This window comes from Poecilia reticulata, chromosome 11 (assembly GCF_904066995.2).
Source record: "Poecilia reticulata chromosome 11, P_reticulata-male-v2, whole genome shotgun sequence".
NCBI classification, from domain to species: domain Eukaryota; kingdom Metazoa; phylum Chordata; class Actinopteri; order Cyprinodontiformes; family Poeciliidae; genus Poecilia; species Poecilia reticulata.
The window spans coordinates 1,731,330-1,747,136 of record NC_088840.1 but is presented as its reverse complement, the minus strand read 5'-3'; the positions used below and the strand labels follow the sequence as shown (position 1 = coordinate 1,747,136).

Genomic DNA, 15,807 nt, shown 5'->3' with positions numbered 1-15,807 from the left:
TGGTAACTCTGGAGGAGCTGCAGAGACTCACTGGTCAAAGTATTCAGACTGTAAAACAACCGACAAAAAATCCCAACTATGAAACATGGTGGTGGCAGCGCCATGCTGTGGGGATCCTTTGTTCAACTGAGACAGGAAGGCTACAATATGACAGGTACCATTAGGTGGTGGATTTGGTAAAAAGGGGAAATTAATGAAAAAATGGTATTACTGCAGAATAAGGCCAGGCTTCAGTATTAGTCTATGTCATAACTTACATAATTCATGCATGAAAGGGATTTCCCTTTCATGCATGAATTATGTTCCTGTAAGTCAGGATTTTTTTCAAACGTGTTTTTGATTTTCTTAGGGCATGAAAATAAGGTGGGAAACTTTTTTTTGTAAAAAAAAAATATTTTTTAGGATTTGTCCAAGTGTCCACTTAGGTGGAAAACATGCGCTTACGTCTATTCTACTAACAAAATGCTGTATATTATAATGTGAATATATTTTGACATTGTTAACAGAATGCATGAATATAGAAATTGTATTCAACTCTCATCCTAATCTAATGTTCACTATTATCTGATCCCTTAATTCAGTCATTCTCATTCAACCGCTTGATCTCATTTTAGTCTTATTTTGGCTCCTTCTCAAGCAGTATGATTTTATTATGGATATTTTTCATTTTATAAAACTAACATTGAATATGACACTTCAGCCATTCTGTGTTCTGTAACAGTACTGTCTCTTCAGTTTCAGACTTCTAAAGATCAAGGCTATCTTGTATGAAGATGCGCAAAGCACCCAGGTTGCAAACAAGACATTGGATGCAGATGTATTTAGCTTTGTCTGCAGGCTGGGTCATTGCATGTTGATAATTTTGGTTGCAGGTGTTCTCCAGACCTGATCTCATGGGTTTGTCTTAGACCAGTGGTGTCCAAAGTCGGTCCTAGAGGGTCGGCATCCTGCATGTGTTAGTTCTCTCTCTTTTTCAACATACCTGGATCAAATGGTGGCTCATTAGAAGACCTCAGGAGAAATGCTGAGGAGGAAGTTGCTACCACCAGGTAGAGAATTAGAACATGCAGAATGCCGGCCCTCAAGGGCCAACTTTGGACACCACTGCCTTATGCACCAGTCTGCATTTCAACGGTGATTGGATGGCACTGGCACTGTTGAGCATGTCTGGATGGATCCCTCATTTATTAGCACACAAGCTACAGATGCCTTGAAATGTAAGAGATTCACCTTCTCCAAGAAGTGAAAAAAAACTTAGTATGATGTCAAGATGAAGACCTGGTTCTGATAATCAATACTTTCTTGACCTCGGGTATCTGAGGTATGACATGATTCCATATTTATTACTAGAAATGTCTTCACTTCCTGATCTGTTAAGGTCAGAATTTATTTTCTTTTTTGGGATGCATACAGGTTTGTATTCTGTAGGTTTTGCATCTCCAGTTATTTCATATCCCTCAACATCTTGATTTACCTCAGTGATCAAAGGTTCTTCATTATCCTCATCTCCACTGCAGTTACTGCTCCCATTGGCAGGTAACGTATAAAAACTTTACTTCTTAATGGCAACAATGGACATCAAGTTAAGAACTAAAATATGTCAGTTTATTTACAGTCAAAATATTTGCTGGAAATGTTGCATATTGTAGATCTATAGAGGGAGTATTGATATCAATATCGGTCAAAATATTGTCACTGGTGCATGCCGTCCACTTCACTGGATACGTGATCAGTAATTTTCTCCAAATACAAAGTTGTTATTTAGAAAATACATCAGTAGTATTAGTCTTTAGGGGTTTCATAATATTTATTTTTTTTACCTGCAAGAGTTTTACACAGTAGGAGAGGGGACTGGATATTCCAGTTAGTCTGATATGCTTCCGTCTGTCCGCCATATTGGATTTAACAAAAAAATTCTTGCACTTACAATAGAAGGACAGTAGTTGGCAGTGTTTTGCCTGATGAACTAGTGTCCACTTTAGTGGTCTGTGTTCATTTATAACATAAAAATCCACAAGAAACAGGAAAATGGCTTTTAGATAGCTGTCCACTGTAGTAACTACTATGCGTGAAAGGGATAATAATAATAATAATAATAATAATAATAATAATAATAATAATAATAATAATAATAATAATAATAATAATAATAATAATCTAGATTTACCATGGATGCTATGAATAATTCTAATCATTGGCTTGTCTAATATTTGAAATTGAGTCTAGAATCTAGATTAACATTGTATTATAACTGTTATTGAACTATTTTAGGTATTGTGTCACTTCTTTATCACAAACATCTGGGCACATTGCCAGTTGCAGTGGGTGTTGAATCACTATAAATAGAACAAAATATTAATTTTGTTTCATTGAATTTTGTCTCATACTAATTTGGCTGTAATAATTATATTGAATTACACACAACTTGTGTTTCATCTTTTTGCTCCTTTTTGTCTCAAAATATTCAATGCCACCAGCTGACCTTTACCCAGCTGGCATTATTTGACTACACTGTGTTATAATAACTAATTTTAAAACTTATGAAATGGACTTTGAATCTTTATATGATTGTTTTATATTGAATTCATCTGAATGATTATTGCTGCATATGGATCTGATCTGTCTGTCTAGTTTAGTGTTTTGAGAAGATACATTTCCATGTTCTTCATTATGACACATTCACAATAATCATTACAAGGCAAATTTACCTGTAAAGTAACTATTGGAAAATGAGCATCATCCAGTCTAAATGTCAACTTAAATTAAAGGAACACAGAATCACCTTAGGCCCTACGGTTCCATCTTCACCAGGAATGCCAGGTATCCCAGGGGCCCCATCAGTTCCCGACTGACCCTGAAGATCATTAGTCCATCTGTAGAGTCTGTTGCCATCAACTTTATGCTGTCATTTAAACAAGCTCAGGCTCCTTTACCTTAGCCCCTGGTTCACCTGTGCCTCTTTCTCCTTGATGACCTGGCTCTCCGGGAAAACCTTGGTCACCCTGGAAAAGAAAAGAAATTGAAATACAAGCAATTAACTGATTGAATTAGCATATATGTATTATTTATATTCTAGTTTTAAAACATGAAAGAAGTAAACAAGGAGATTGCAGCATTTTGTTGCTTGTTGGCAGTTTCATCTTTCAGTTGCAGTAAAGAACTGACAGATCATGTTCAAAATGCTAATTTGCATACAATCAGGTTTTGTTAAAAGCTTTTAACAAATTCACTTCAAAGATAAGATTTCATTTGTGCTTTAACCCTTGTGCGTGTGAGGACTGAGGCAACTGATTCAAGTGATATGGGTGAGGGGTCGGTTGGACCCCATTTGTAAACACAAGGGTTAAACAAACATTTACCCGGTTTTATTTTCAGGGAAAGCGTTTCAAAACAACTCAACAAGGTTAGATGGATGCCACTTGGAAACATTTATTTTCAAGACTTTATTCTCATTTAGATCTAGGTCTGGACATTGACTGAACCATTCTTGTGCATGAATTTACTTTAATCTAAACTATTCTGCATGTTCAGGCTCATTGTCTTTTTCAGCCTAGCAGGTTTTCTTCCAGGATTGTCCCTTTATTCAGCTCCAACCATTTTCGACATCAACTCTGTTGTGGTTGCAAGGAGGCAAAATGCCGAAATAAAGAAATAAATAAGTTTGCAAAAAACCTTAAAGACCAGTTACTCTGGTAAAATTCCTTAAGGTTTGTTTGAGACAATTGAAATAAACTGAACTGAATCGCTGTGTGATTTTTTGGCCTTCAGGTAGTTTAAGGGGTCCATAAAGCAACAGCCTGGCTGCTCTTTGGAAGCGTATTGGCAACAAGGTGTGTTCTACATGGTTTAAGGTATCTAGCAAATGTGCACAGATAAACTACAGAGGTCACCAGAATCTCATTTTGTTAGTTCAGGGCAGAAAATATGGAGCCATTTCAGCCAAAATAAAATAAATAAATGGGTGAAATAAATACAAAAGAGTAAAATAAATCAATAAATGAAGAAAATGAGTAAAATAAATAAAAAATTAGTTAAATAAATAATGTTGCTTTTACATTAACCCAATTTTTCATTTATTTATTTTTCTTGTCAATTTCTCAATTTCTCTTTTTCATTTATCTATTTTTTATTTATCGCTTTATCCATTTACCCATTTTTCATTAATCTATTTTTCATTTAACCACTTTTCAAATTCCCTTTTTCATTAACACAATTTTTCATTTTTTTATTTTTCTGATTATCAATTTCTCTTATTCATTTATCTATTTTTCATTTATCCATTTATCCATTTAACCATTTTTCATTAATCTATTTTTTATTTAACCACTTTTCAATTTCCCTTTTTCATTAACCCAATTTTTCATTAACCCAATTTTTCATTTATTTATTTTTCAGATTATCAATTTCTCTAATCCCCTTTTTCATTTAACTATTTTTCATTTGTCCATTTTTTATTTATCCCTTTATCTATTTACCCATTTTTCATTAATCAATTTTTTCTTCGACCATTTTCAATTTCCTTTTTCCATTAACCCGATTTTCTATTTCCCAGTTTCATTCATTAATTTCTCATATATCCCTTTTTATTTAAAAATTGTTCTTTTATCTATTTTTCATTTAACATTTGTTTGAAAATTTTTTAATTTTCCCATTTTCCAATTTCCCTTATTCATTTAGTATTTCCTTATTTTCTTATTCATCACATTCTATTTTCCCAGCAAAACTCGGAAAAAGAGGGGAAAAGACTAAATGTAAATGAGGAGGGGCATGTCATCAGGCTACAACTTCCCCAATTGGTTGGTTAGTGTCGTGCTTTCCTTCAAGAAAGATGGCGACCTACTAACAGGTTATCAATAAGGTGAAGCTCATTAACTTCCTTAGAAAATAGTGTTATTACTCCTGACTATTTTTCGTGTGGCCGCTAAGATAGAACGTGTTTCAGCTGGCGGCTCTCATGGACTCAGAGCTTCACCGTCGGGGGTTTTTATAGTTTGGACGCTGAAGTTGGCTTACGATTGAAGGTTCGGAACCATAGGCACAATATAAGAGTAGACCCCGCATTGGCTGCTCCGGCGCAGGAAAAACGGCAGCCATCTTGGAGCGGTCGTCCCTCCTACTTTGCTCAACCAAAACAGCAGAAGATGCCTCAGCACTGAGGGATATTGTTGTTCGGATCGACGGATTATTGATGTGAGGGCTCCTCAGACAACATTTCACAAGTAAGATGGACATATTATTGTGTATATTTTGTGATTAGAATATTACTTTACTGTATTTTTGTCCACAGGCGAGATACCAGCTAAAATTAGCTACAGTGCTTGATGTAATACGGGGTTCAGCCCCACTATGAAGGCTAACTGAGATTCCGTAAATCTAAAAAAATTAATTATTCTCTAACATTGGCTTAGATTATCTGACACAAGAGCCTACATTAGAAATGAAACAATGTAGCATATATTATAAAACTTGTATTATGTGTTATAACATTCACCAGCAAAGTTTACACATGTGGTAAAGACTATTATTTATATGTAATTCTTTCACTCTGTCAAAAGTAAGATACATCCCAAATCTTCCGTTTTTGATTTGAAGGTTTCATAATGTGAGGAAGAAGAGGGAGTTATCTTTAAAGGGAGACGGATTCACTGCAGCACGGATGAATCTCGCATCGGATTTTGGACTCAATCTCATATATATATATATATATATATATATATATATATATATATATATATATATATATATATATATATGTATGTGCTGTGAATACAGCATTGAGAACGATCCCTACCAGCACCATAACAGAAACCAATGAGCTGATATACAACTCAGCATCAGTGATCCTTGAGATGCTTGGTTATAAGAGCAACCATGAGACAAAATACCCACCATGGAAAAGACGGTTAGAGGCTAAGATCAAGATAACAAGGAGGGAAGTGAGTCAACTGTCAGAGCTCCAAAGGGGTGCAATGAAAAGATCAGTACCCAAGAAGTACAGCCAGATGCCCATACCTGAAGCACTTGAAACTGCCAAACAAAGGCTCCAAGCCTTGGCCAGCCGCCTAAAGAGATACACGAGAGAGAATGAAGCCAGGAGGATTAACCGGCTCTTCGCCACCCAACCAGCCAAAGTGTACTCTCAATGGCAGGGTAATAACACCCACCCAGGCTGGAGACTGAACAATACTGGAAAGGCATATGGGAAAGGGAGGCGTCCCACAACAGCAATGCACAGTGGCTAACCTCTCTACGAGAAGACCACAGCAACCTCCCGGAACAAGCCCCGGTAACCATCACTGTGGCAGATGTCCAAGACAGAGTCTCGGGTATGAAAAACTGGACAGCACCAGGACCTGACATGATCCATGCCTACTGGCTTAAGAAACTCACTGCCCTCCATGAGCGACTGGCAGCTCAACTGAACCAGCTGCTACAAAATGGGACTCAACCTGAATGGTTAACTGAAGGGCGCACAATCCTGATACAGAAGGAACCCTCGAAGGGTTCAGTCCCATCCAACTATCGGCCAATAACCTGTCTCTCTACAACATGGAAGCTCATGTCAGGCATCATAGCAGCTAAGATAAGCGGGCACATGGATAAATACATGAGCAAGGCACAGAAGGGCATAGGCATAAATAGCAGAGGAGCCAAACACCAACTCCTTGTAGACCACACAGTCGCCCGAGACTGCAAAACCCGACACACCAACCTGTGTACCGCTTGGATTGATTACAAGAAAGCCTATGACTCAATGCCACACACTTGGATCATTGAATGCTTAGAGATGTACAACATCAATAGGACTCTAAGAGCCTTCATTGCAAACTCGATGGGGCTGTGGAAAACCATCCTTGAAGCCAACAGCAAACCACTTGCACAAGTGTCCATCAAATGTGGCATATACCAAGGAGATGCTCTGTCCCCACTGCTGTTCTGCATAGGCCTGAACCCTCTCAGCCAAATCATCAACAAGACTGGCTACGGATACCGACTCAAGAATGGGGCCACGATCAGTCACCTCCTCTACATGGATGACATCAAGCTGTACGCCAAGAGCGTACAGATACACTGATCCACACCACCAGGATTTACAGCACTGACATTGGAATGTCATTTGGACTAGAGAAGTGTGGTCGGATGGTTACAAAGAGAGGGAAGGTCGCCCACACAGACGGGGTCTCACTCCCAGAAGGAATAATAGCAGACATAGAGCACAGCTACAAGTACCTGGGAATACCACAAGCAAATGGCAACCTCGATGAGGTCACAAGGAAAGGAGCCACAGCCAAATACCTCCAACGAATAAGGCAAGTCCTGAGAAGCCAGCTCAATGGCAAGAACTGGATCCGTGCAATAAACAGCTATGCCTTACCAGTAATCAGATACCCTGCCGGAATAATTAGCTGGCCAATGGAAGAGATGAAGGCCACAGATGTTAAGACTAGGAAGCTACTAACCATGCATGGAGGATTCCACCCAAAATCCAGCACCCTGAGACTGTACACGAGCCGTAAGGAAGGAGGCAGAGGACTAGTGAGTGTGAGAGCCACTGTCCAGGATGAAACATCCAAGATCCATAAATACATCAAGGACAAAGCCTCAACGGACGATGTGCTCAGCGAATGTCTCAGGCAATGGGGAAGAGAAGACAAGGTGCTAGAAGTACCATCATGGGAGGACAAGCCCCTACATGGGATGTACCACCGACAAATAACTGAAGTGGCTGATGTCAGGAAAACCTACCAATGGCTGGAGAAAGCTGGACTCAAGGACAGCACAGAGGCACTCATCCTGGCCGCCCAGGAACAGGCCCTAAACACCAGAGCAATAGAGGCTCAGATCTACCACACCAGACAAGACCCAAGGTGTAGGTTGTGCAAGGAGGCCCCTGAGACAGTCCAGCAGGGTGCAAGATGCTGGCAGGGAAAGCGTACATGGAACGACATAACCAAGTGGCGGGCATAGTGTACAGGAACATCTGTGCAGAATATGGACTGGAAGCCCCGAGATCAAAGTGGGGAACACCCCCAAAAGTGGTGGAGAATGACCGAGCTAAGATCCTGTGGGACTTCCAGATCCAGACAGACAAGATGGTAATGGAGAACCAACCGGACATTGTGATGGTGGATAAAGAACAGAGGAAAGCTGTTGTGGTGGATGTAGCAATACCAAGTGACTACAACATCAGGAAAAAGGAGCATGAGAAATTGGAGAAATACCAGGGCCTCAGGGAGGAACTGGAAAAGACCTGGAAGGTGAAGACCACAGTGGTGCCTGTGGTCATCGGGGCCCTCGGGGCAGTCACCCCCAAACTGGAGCAGTGGCTCAAACAGATCCCAGGAACAACATCAGACATCTCAGTCCAGAAATGTGCAGTTCTAGGCACAGCCAAGATACTGGAGGAGAACCTTCAAGCTCCCAGGCCTCTGGTAGAGGACCCGAGCTCAGAGGATGAAACAGACCACCCGCGGAGGGTGAGAAGGGAATATATATATATATATATATATATATATATATATATATATATATATATATATATATATATATATATTTAAATAAACATGTATCCAATATATATTATTCAGTATTAATCATTATTTATTTGTGTCATTAATCATTAATTATTTGTGTTTGTATAGTTATATAAATATGTATTATATTACTAAATAATTTATTAAATACATTATGAATGGCTGTGTGCTCTGTAATATGCTCTTCATACATCAATATCAGAATATTCCATTCCTATTAAAAAGACACTTAAAAATACAATTGTTTATAAATGTAGTTTTGATAGATGTTTGAATATGGTTTCCAGTAACAAAAAAGCGTGTTATGATCGATTAAATGTGCATGTTCTCCCTGTGCATGTGTGGGTTCTCTCCAGGTACTCCGGTTACCTCCCACAGCCCGAAAACATGACTGTCAGGTTATTTGGCCTCTCTAAATTGTCCCTAGGTGTGAGTGTGTGTGTGCATGGTTGTGTGTTCTGTCTGTCTCTGTGTTGCCCTGCGACAGACTGGCGACCTGTCCAGGGTGACCCCGCCTCTCGCCCTGAACGTTAGCTGGAGAGGCACCAGCAACCCTCCCGACCCCACTAAGGGACAAGGGTGTAAAGAAAATGGATGCATCGGTCGATTAAATGCTATGATACCTCATTGTGCCTGCTAAACACATAAAGCTGAGGGGAGTGGTGGACCGCTCCAGGATGGCCGCCCTAAATCCCGTCAGCGACAATAGACGAGAGCGGTCCATGAGGCGTCTATCCTTATATTATGTCCAGGTTCGGGACACCTTCGTAGCTACCAGCTGTGATCCAACTATAAGGAGCAGACTTTACTGTACATCGTAAGTGAACTGCAATATCCAGAGACAGCTCTACGGAGCATCGAGCTGAATGGGAGTGGCAAGCCTTGAAGATCTGCATCGTAGGCCATCTTTCAGACATGCACCGCTGATGTCTGTCCAGGCAGTGGCGCAAAAAGTGGGTATGCAGGGTATGCAACGCATAGGGGCGCATCACCAGAGGGGGCGCCAAAACCCCGTCTGGAGGGGGCGGCGCGCCGATGATGTTTTCCCGTACACTTCAGCGCGCCTTACACTCCTTCACCTCGTGCACATAACGAGGTAAATGTAGCGAGTTTTACCCTTCACGTATCGTCACTTCTCCTACCTTTTGTCTCTTTGTCATTTAATCAACCTGTTGCCGTGGCAACCACCTGCGCCCCACAAACCCAGCAGAGATTAGATAAAAACACAACGGATTCAGTCCGTTAAGATATTAGGTTTCCAGGCTTCATATTTATTTCTCGGTTAACAAGCATCTCCTCTCATGAATACAGCGGTGGCTGATTAGCCAATTTAAACTTCTGCTCTGCTCATCAGGGTCTTTGAGTCACTTTTTATTTTGGTAATGGTACCGAAATGCACAGAAAGGCGCAACACCTTGTTTAAGATGTATTAGATCAGAGGACGTGCTGGTCTCAACATCCTGGCGGTGTTCAGTTTGTCACCTACTCCCGAGATCAGCTCAAAACCTTCCGCTATCGTAATTGAGCAGCTCTATTGATTAAATATGACTGTAGTTGGAAAACAAACATCAGCGTTAGCTTACCGTGCAACCTCTGGGCAACCGGAGGACTCCTGGACGGACAGCAGTGGTGCATGTCTGAAAGATGGCCTCCGATGCAGATCTCCAAGGCTTGCCACTCCCATTCAGCTCGATGCTCCGTAGAGCTGTCTCTGGATATTGCAGTTCACTTACGATGTACAGTAAAGTCTGCTCCTTATAGTTGGATCACAGCTGGTAGCTACGAAGGTGTCCCGAACCTTCAATCGTAAGCCAACTTCAGCGGCCGCTTCGTCCAAACTATAAAAACCCCCGACAGTGAAGCTCTGAGTCCATGAGAGCCGCCAGCTGAAACACGCTCTATCTTAGTGGCCACACGAAAAATAAAGTCAGGAGTAATAACACTATTTTCTAAGGAAGTTAATGAGCTTCAGCTTATTGATAACCCGTTAGTAGATCGCCATATTTCTTGAAGCAAAGTGCGACGCTAACCAACCAATGGACATTACCAAGCTCCGCCCAGAAATGCCCCTCGAAAGTTCCACGTGGCTACATATCTCACAAACAAAGCCTTGCGGTGCTTAGTTTCTATGCAAACATGGCGTCTTTCATTTCGACTGACTCTCAGCAGAGCGTTTCTGAGTCGATTAGTGTAGCATTTCTGCCGGATTTTCAAATAATATCAGCCACGACAATGGACTGGGGAACTAACAAGTTCATGTCATTTTTTTTGGACGACATTAAGGTGTTTGAGCCACGCGATGCCTCCAACATTGTGCGCGTCACAGCTAAATGCTACTGGTTGATGAGGAAAACAGCAGATCCTCACAACCTCAGCATAAATATAGCTGTGGACAAGATCGCTGATGCCTATTGTTCTTGCAAGGCTGGGTAAGTCGGGCATTCATGGTTTGGAGGGTTACCTTTGAAACCAGTGATTTCTGTTGGCAAATGTTTGAGTGTGCCTAGCCCTGATACACGGTACTCGGTGCTAGCGTGGCTAATATGATTACAGTTTAATAAAAAGCCTTTTCAGGTAAAATAAAATCTTTAATGTATGTCAGATGCGGTACAGGCTTAAAGGTGTAGAAGTTGTATCAGTACTACCATGTATCAGTACTGCCATTATGCTGTACTTGGCTAAAAGGTTTTCATAATGGATGTGTTTATTATTGACTTTCTTTTTTCATTCACTAAACACAAAGAGAGCAAAGCAATAATACTCACACCAGAAGACACTCCTTTGTTCTTATTGATCCTACGATGGTTGAGCTGCAAATGCGGCCGTGCACAAGCTTTGATCCAAGCAAGGCATTCCGTTTCAGATTTTGGAAATCTGTGAATTTTAGTTCCAAAAATACGATCAGGATACTTGACATCGCCTGTGCAGATACCCCACTGACAGTGGAGAACCCTTCTTTTTCGACTCCTGACGCAAAAACTTTCTGCCGGTCTGCTAGTCAACAATGTACATTAGCATGTGTTTACCACTGTAGCTTGCGTTTGTGAGACGGTCATGCACGTGGTAGCTGCGCTGTGACGTAAAATGGGCATTAGCCAATGAAACGCGGCCCCTGTGGTAAGGTCCATAGGGGAAGTTGTAGCCTGATGACATGCCCCTCTTCATTTGCATTTATTCTTTCCCCTCTTTTTCCAAGTTTTGCTGGGAAAATAGAATGTGATAAATAAGAAAATAAGGAAATACTAAATGAATCAGGAAAATTGGAAAATGGGAAAATAATTTTTTTCCAAACAAATGTTAAATGAAAAATAGATAAAAGAAGAGTGGTAAATAAAAAGGGATACATGAGAAATTGATGAATGAAACTGGGAAATAGAAAATTGGGTTAATGGAAAAAGGAAATTGAAAATGGTTAAATTAAAAAATAGATTAATGAAAAATGGGTAAATATATAAAGGGATAAATGAAAAATGGACAAATGAAAAATAGTTAAATGAAAAAGGGGAATAGAGAAATTGATAATCTGAAAAATAAATAAATGAAAATTTGGGTTAATGAAAAATAGATACATGAAAAATGATTAAATGAATAAAATAGATAAATGAAAAAGAGAAATTGAGAAATTGATAATCTGAAAAATAAAATTAATGAAAAATTGGGTTAATGAAAAAGGGAAATTGAAAAGTGGTTACATGAAAAATAGATTAATGAAAAATGGGTAAATGGATAAAGGAATAAATAAAAAAATAGACAAATGAAAGAGAAATTGAGAAATTGATATGAAAAATAAATAAATGAAAAATTGGGTTAATAAAAAAAATTAATTTAACAAATTTTTTTATTTTACTCATTTTCTTCATTTATTGATTTATTTTACTCATTTTTTTAAATTTATTTCACCCATTTATTTGTTTATATAATTTTGCCTGAAATGGCTCTCCATAGCTGTATGAACAAAGTTGACTTACCTACTTACACAGACAGCCAGAAAGGTGTAAAGACCGATGTTATGGTGACTACTGTAAAAACTCTAGATAAAATTCTGACACTGACCTTTGACCCAGCTGTTGCCAGCCCTGGAGGTCCTCTAGGACCAGGGGGGCCAATGGGTCCTTGTTCTCCCTAAATGCCAGGGAAAAACATTTAAACATTTACATTTAAAATGTTAAAATTCAAATATATAGAGGTGAAGAATGTACAGTTTTCGTTGGCCTTGCCTTTTCTCCTTGGACCCCTGAACCCGGTGCCCCGGTCAATCCCGGAACCCCAGGAGCGCCTGTGTTTCCCTGCCAGTCAGAATGGTGTGATATGGTAAACTGTGACACTTTTCAGTTTTATACAACATGAGCTATGAGTTCAGCCACGGCTAATTATACCTTATCACCTTTGTGCCCATGTCCAGGGGGTCCCAGGCTGCCTTTGGGGCCTTCATACCCTCTGTCACCCTGTAACACACAAAAAACTGTGAGTAGACACATTTTGTGTTATTTGTTAAAGATCAGGTTGACTTAACAAATTCCAATGAACTTGCCTTTGGTCCTACTAGACCTTCACCAGGGAAACCACGAGACCCTTGTATTCCCGTAGGCCCCATCGGACCCTGAACATTAGAACCAGTACAAAACAAAACCAGACATTATTCTCCTGTGGAAGTTTACTGTTGCACACAGTTTGTAACAGTGACCAAGCCTCGTTAACATGAATGTTTCATCAGAGTAGTAAAACTCCAAGAAATGGCAACCTCAGCAGAAAAAACTGAAGAGTGTATAGCGACATGTGTCCAGTCGATTAAGAGGCAAAAAATGTTAATTTGAATAATAATAATAATAATAATAATAATAATAATAATAATAATAATAATAATAATAATAATAATAATAGGTTTTAATAATAATTTCCTTTGTATCTCATAAGGCTACAAAAGCAAGTAGCTACAATGGATAAAAATAATTAAATGAATGAATAAATAAAAGCGATCAAAACAAATACCTCAGAAAGTGAACCAAACATTTTGTTAAAACAAATGTCTGAAGATCTTTTTTAAAACAGCCAGTGGATTGGATTGTGGTCAGTGATGGAGTCCCATAGAAGTGGAACGGCTCTCAGTTTGGTTTTGGGTGAGTGGAGAAGGTTTGGCTGAGTTTAGTTTTGTGGGTTAATCAAATCCACATTGTGTACAAATGCAACTTAAAGGGACAATGTGATTTTCAATCATTTACATTGCTTATTAGAATTTTAAATCAAGTCAAATCATGTCTTATTTACGGCACCTTCCAGCAAAAAGGCAGTGCAGAGTGCTTCACATGATATAAATATAATAAAGTAACCAGTTATGAAACAATCAAAAAACATTACAATTTGCCAAATGTCATTATCAATGTTGTGCATTTGATCATCTTCAAATACACATAAAATACCTTGATCAATGTTCCAGTTATTATTGACAACATCTCCAAACAGGTGAGTTTGACTTAAAGGGGTTTTCAGTTGTTTTACACTTTTCTGGACATTTATTCCTGATTGGTGCTTTATAAAAACTGAATGATCTGTCACTTGTTCAAATAAAAAGAAAGAACTAAGAATGAATGGTTCCATCAGCTGCCGTCTGAACTGTGTAAATAGTTCAGAAAGTACAGAACAAGGAAGGCTCGACACAGCAGTGAACCTTCAGCATAACATCACTTCATCAGAAGAACCCTGATCTAAAATCTAAATCTCTGCAGGCTTCACTGCTTCAGTTAAGGTCAGAGGTCATGATTCATGGAAAGAAATAGGCAAAAATGGCACTATGAGAGAGTTTCAAGGTCAGAACTACTGTTGACAAAGAGGAACATGAAGGCCTGTCTCACATTGACCAAAAAACATGTTGATGATCCCAAAGACTTTGGGGAACTATTCTGTGGACTGATGATGGTGTCTGGTGCTGTTTTCCTGGAGAGCTGACTCGAGCAGACTGCAGCAGAACAATGATCCAATATATCCAAAATATCTCAAAAAATACAACAAAGGCCTCAACATCCACATCGAAGGCCAAGAAACCCTCAGACATGTCTGAATTAAAGCAGTTCTGCAAAGAATAATGGAGCAGAGCTCCTTCACATGGTGCAGCAGACTCAGTGGCAGCTGCCACTAACACTGGAGGGAAGTGGTTCCTCCATGTGGATCACACAGCTATAATGTTTGAGGGACAACGGCATTTTCACAAACATCCAAGAGGCTTTTTTCTTTTAGCAAACAAAATCAGAATTTGAAAACAGAATTTGTTTTTTCTTCAGGTTATATTTGCCTAATATTAAGAATGGTTTCAAATTTTGAAGTAAATTTGAAGCATTATACAATAAGTGTGACAACAAAGGAAACTAGCCGTACCAAATAATTTTTCAAAGAACTGTCATGTGTTAACAGCATAACGCTGAGAACAAATAGAAACATTGGAGAGAAGTAATATTCTCTTTAGCTGTTGTCAGAGTGTTGTTTATTTTTGTCAACTGACCTGACTTCCCGGCTCACCAGAACCCATCGGACCAAGTGAACCTGGTCTTCCTTGGCTTCCCTTGTCACCCTGAAAGAGTCATTAATTATAGGTAGGAGATATTTCAGTGCTTCGGATACTCCGGCTTCCTCCCGCAGTCCAAAAACATGACTGTCAGGTTCATTGGTCTCTCTAAATTCTCCCTATTTGTGAGTGTGTGTGTGCATGGTTGTGTGTCCTGTCTGTCTCTGTGTTGTCCTGCGACAGACTGGCGACCTGTCCAGGATGACCCCGCCTCTCGCCCGGAATGTTAGCTGGAGATAGGCACCAGCAGCCCTCCCGACCCCACTAAGGGATTGTCCCTTAGTTCTGGAACTAAGGGACAATCCATCCATTATTATGCTGGATGGATGCATGCATCCATCCAGCATGCATGCATGCTGGATGGATGGATGGATGGATTGATGGATGGATGGATGGATGGATGGATGGATGGATGGATGGATGGATGGATGGATGGATGGATGGATGGATGGATGGATGGATGGATGGATGGATGGATGGATGGATGGATGGATATTTAAATGCATGCCTCATGTTCCCAGCCCTCACAACTAAGTGCTTTCTGATTCAAATATTGAAAGAAGCCATAAAATACCTTGAGACCCGGGAAGCCAACACCATTTTCTCCTGGAGGTCCAGGTGTCCCCCTTGTTCCTGGATCGCCCTTTTCAAACAAAAAACAGGAAGATTTGAATCTTACCTCAGCTTGGGAGCAAAATAAACTCAGAGTATCCAAGA

General features: G+C 39.8%; 1 protein-coding gene across 1 annotated transcript in view; it reads right to left on the bottom strand.

Annotated features, from left to right (window-relative positions):
• Nucleotides 1–15,807, bottom strand: part of col28a1a (collagen, type XXVIII, alpha 1a) — a 48,897-nt gene that overhangs the window by 16,087 nt on the left and 17,003 nt on the right. The window contains exons 12-19 of the mRNA XM_008421231.2: nt 15,665–15,733; nt 15,028–15,096; nt 13,066–13,134; nt 12,911–12,979; nt 12,752–12,820; nt 12,588–12,656; nt 2,934–3,002; nt 2,783–2,854 (exon numbers count right to left, since the gene is read on the bottom strand). Of these exons, the coding sequence (XP_008419453.2) occupies nt 2,783–2,854; nt 2,934–3,002; nt 12,588–12,656; nt 12,752–12,820; nt 12,911–12,979; nt 13,066–13,134; nt 15,028–15,096; nt 15,665–15,733 (555 nt within the window). The remainder of the gene's footprint in view (nt 1–2,782; nt 2,855–2,933; nt 3,003–12,587; nt 12,657–12,751; nt 12,821–12,910; nt 12,980–13,065; nt 13,135–15,027; nt 15,097–15,664; nt 15,734–15,807) is intronic.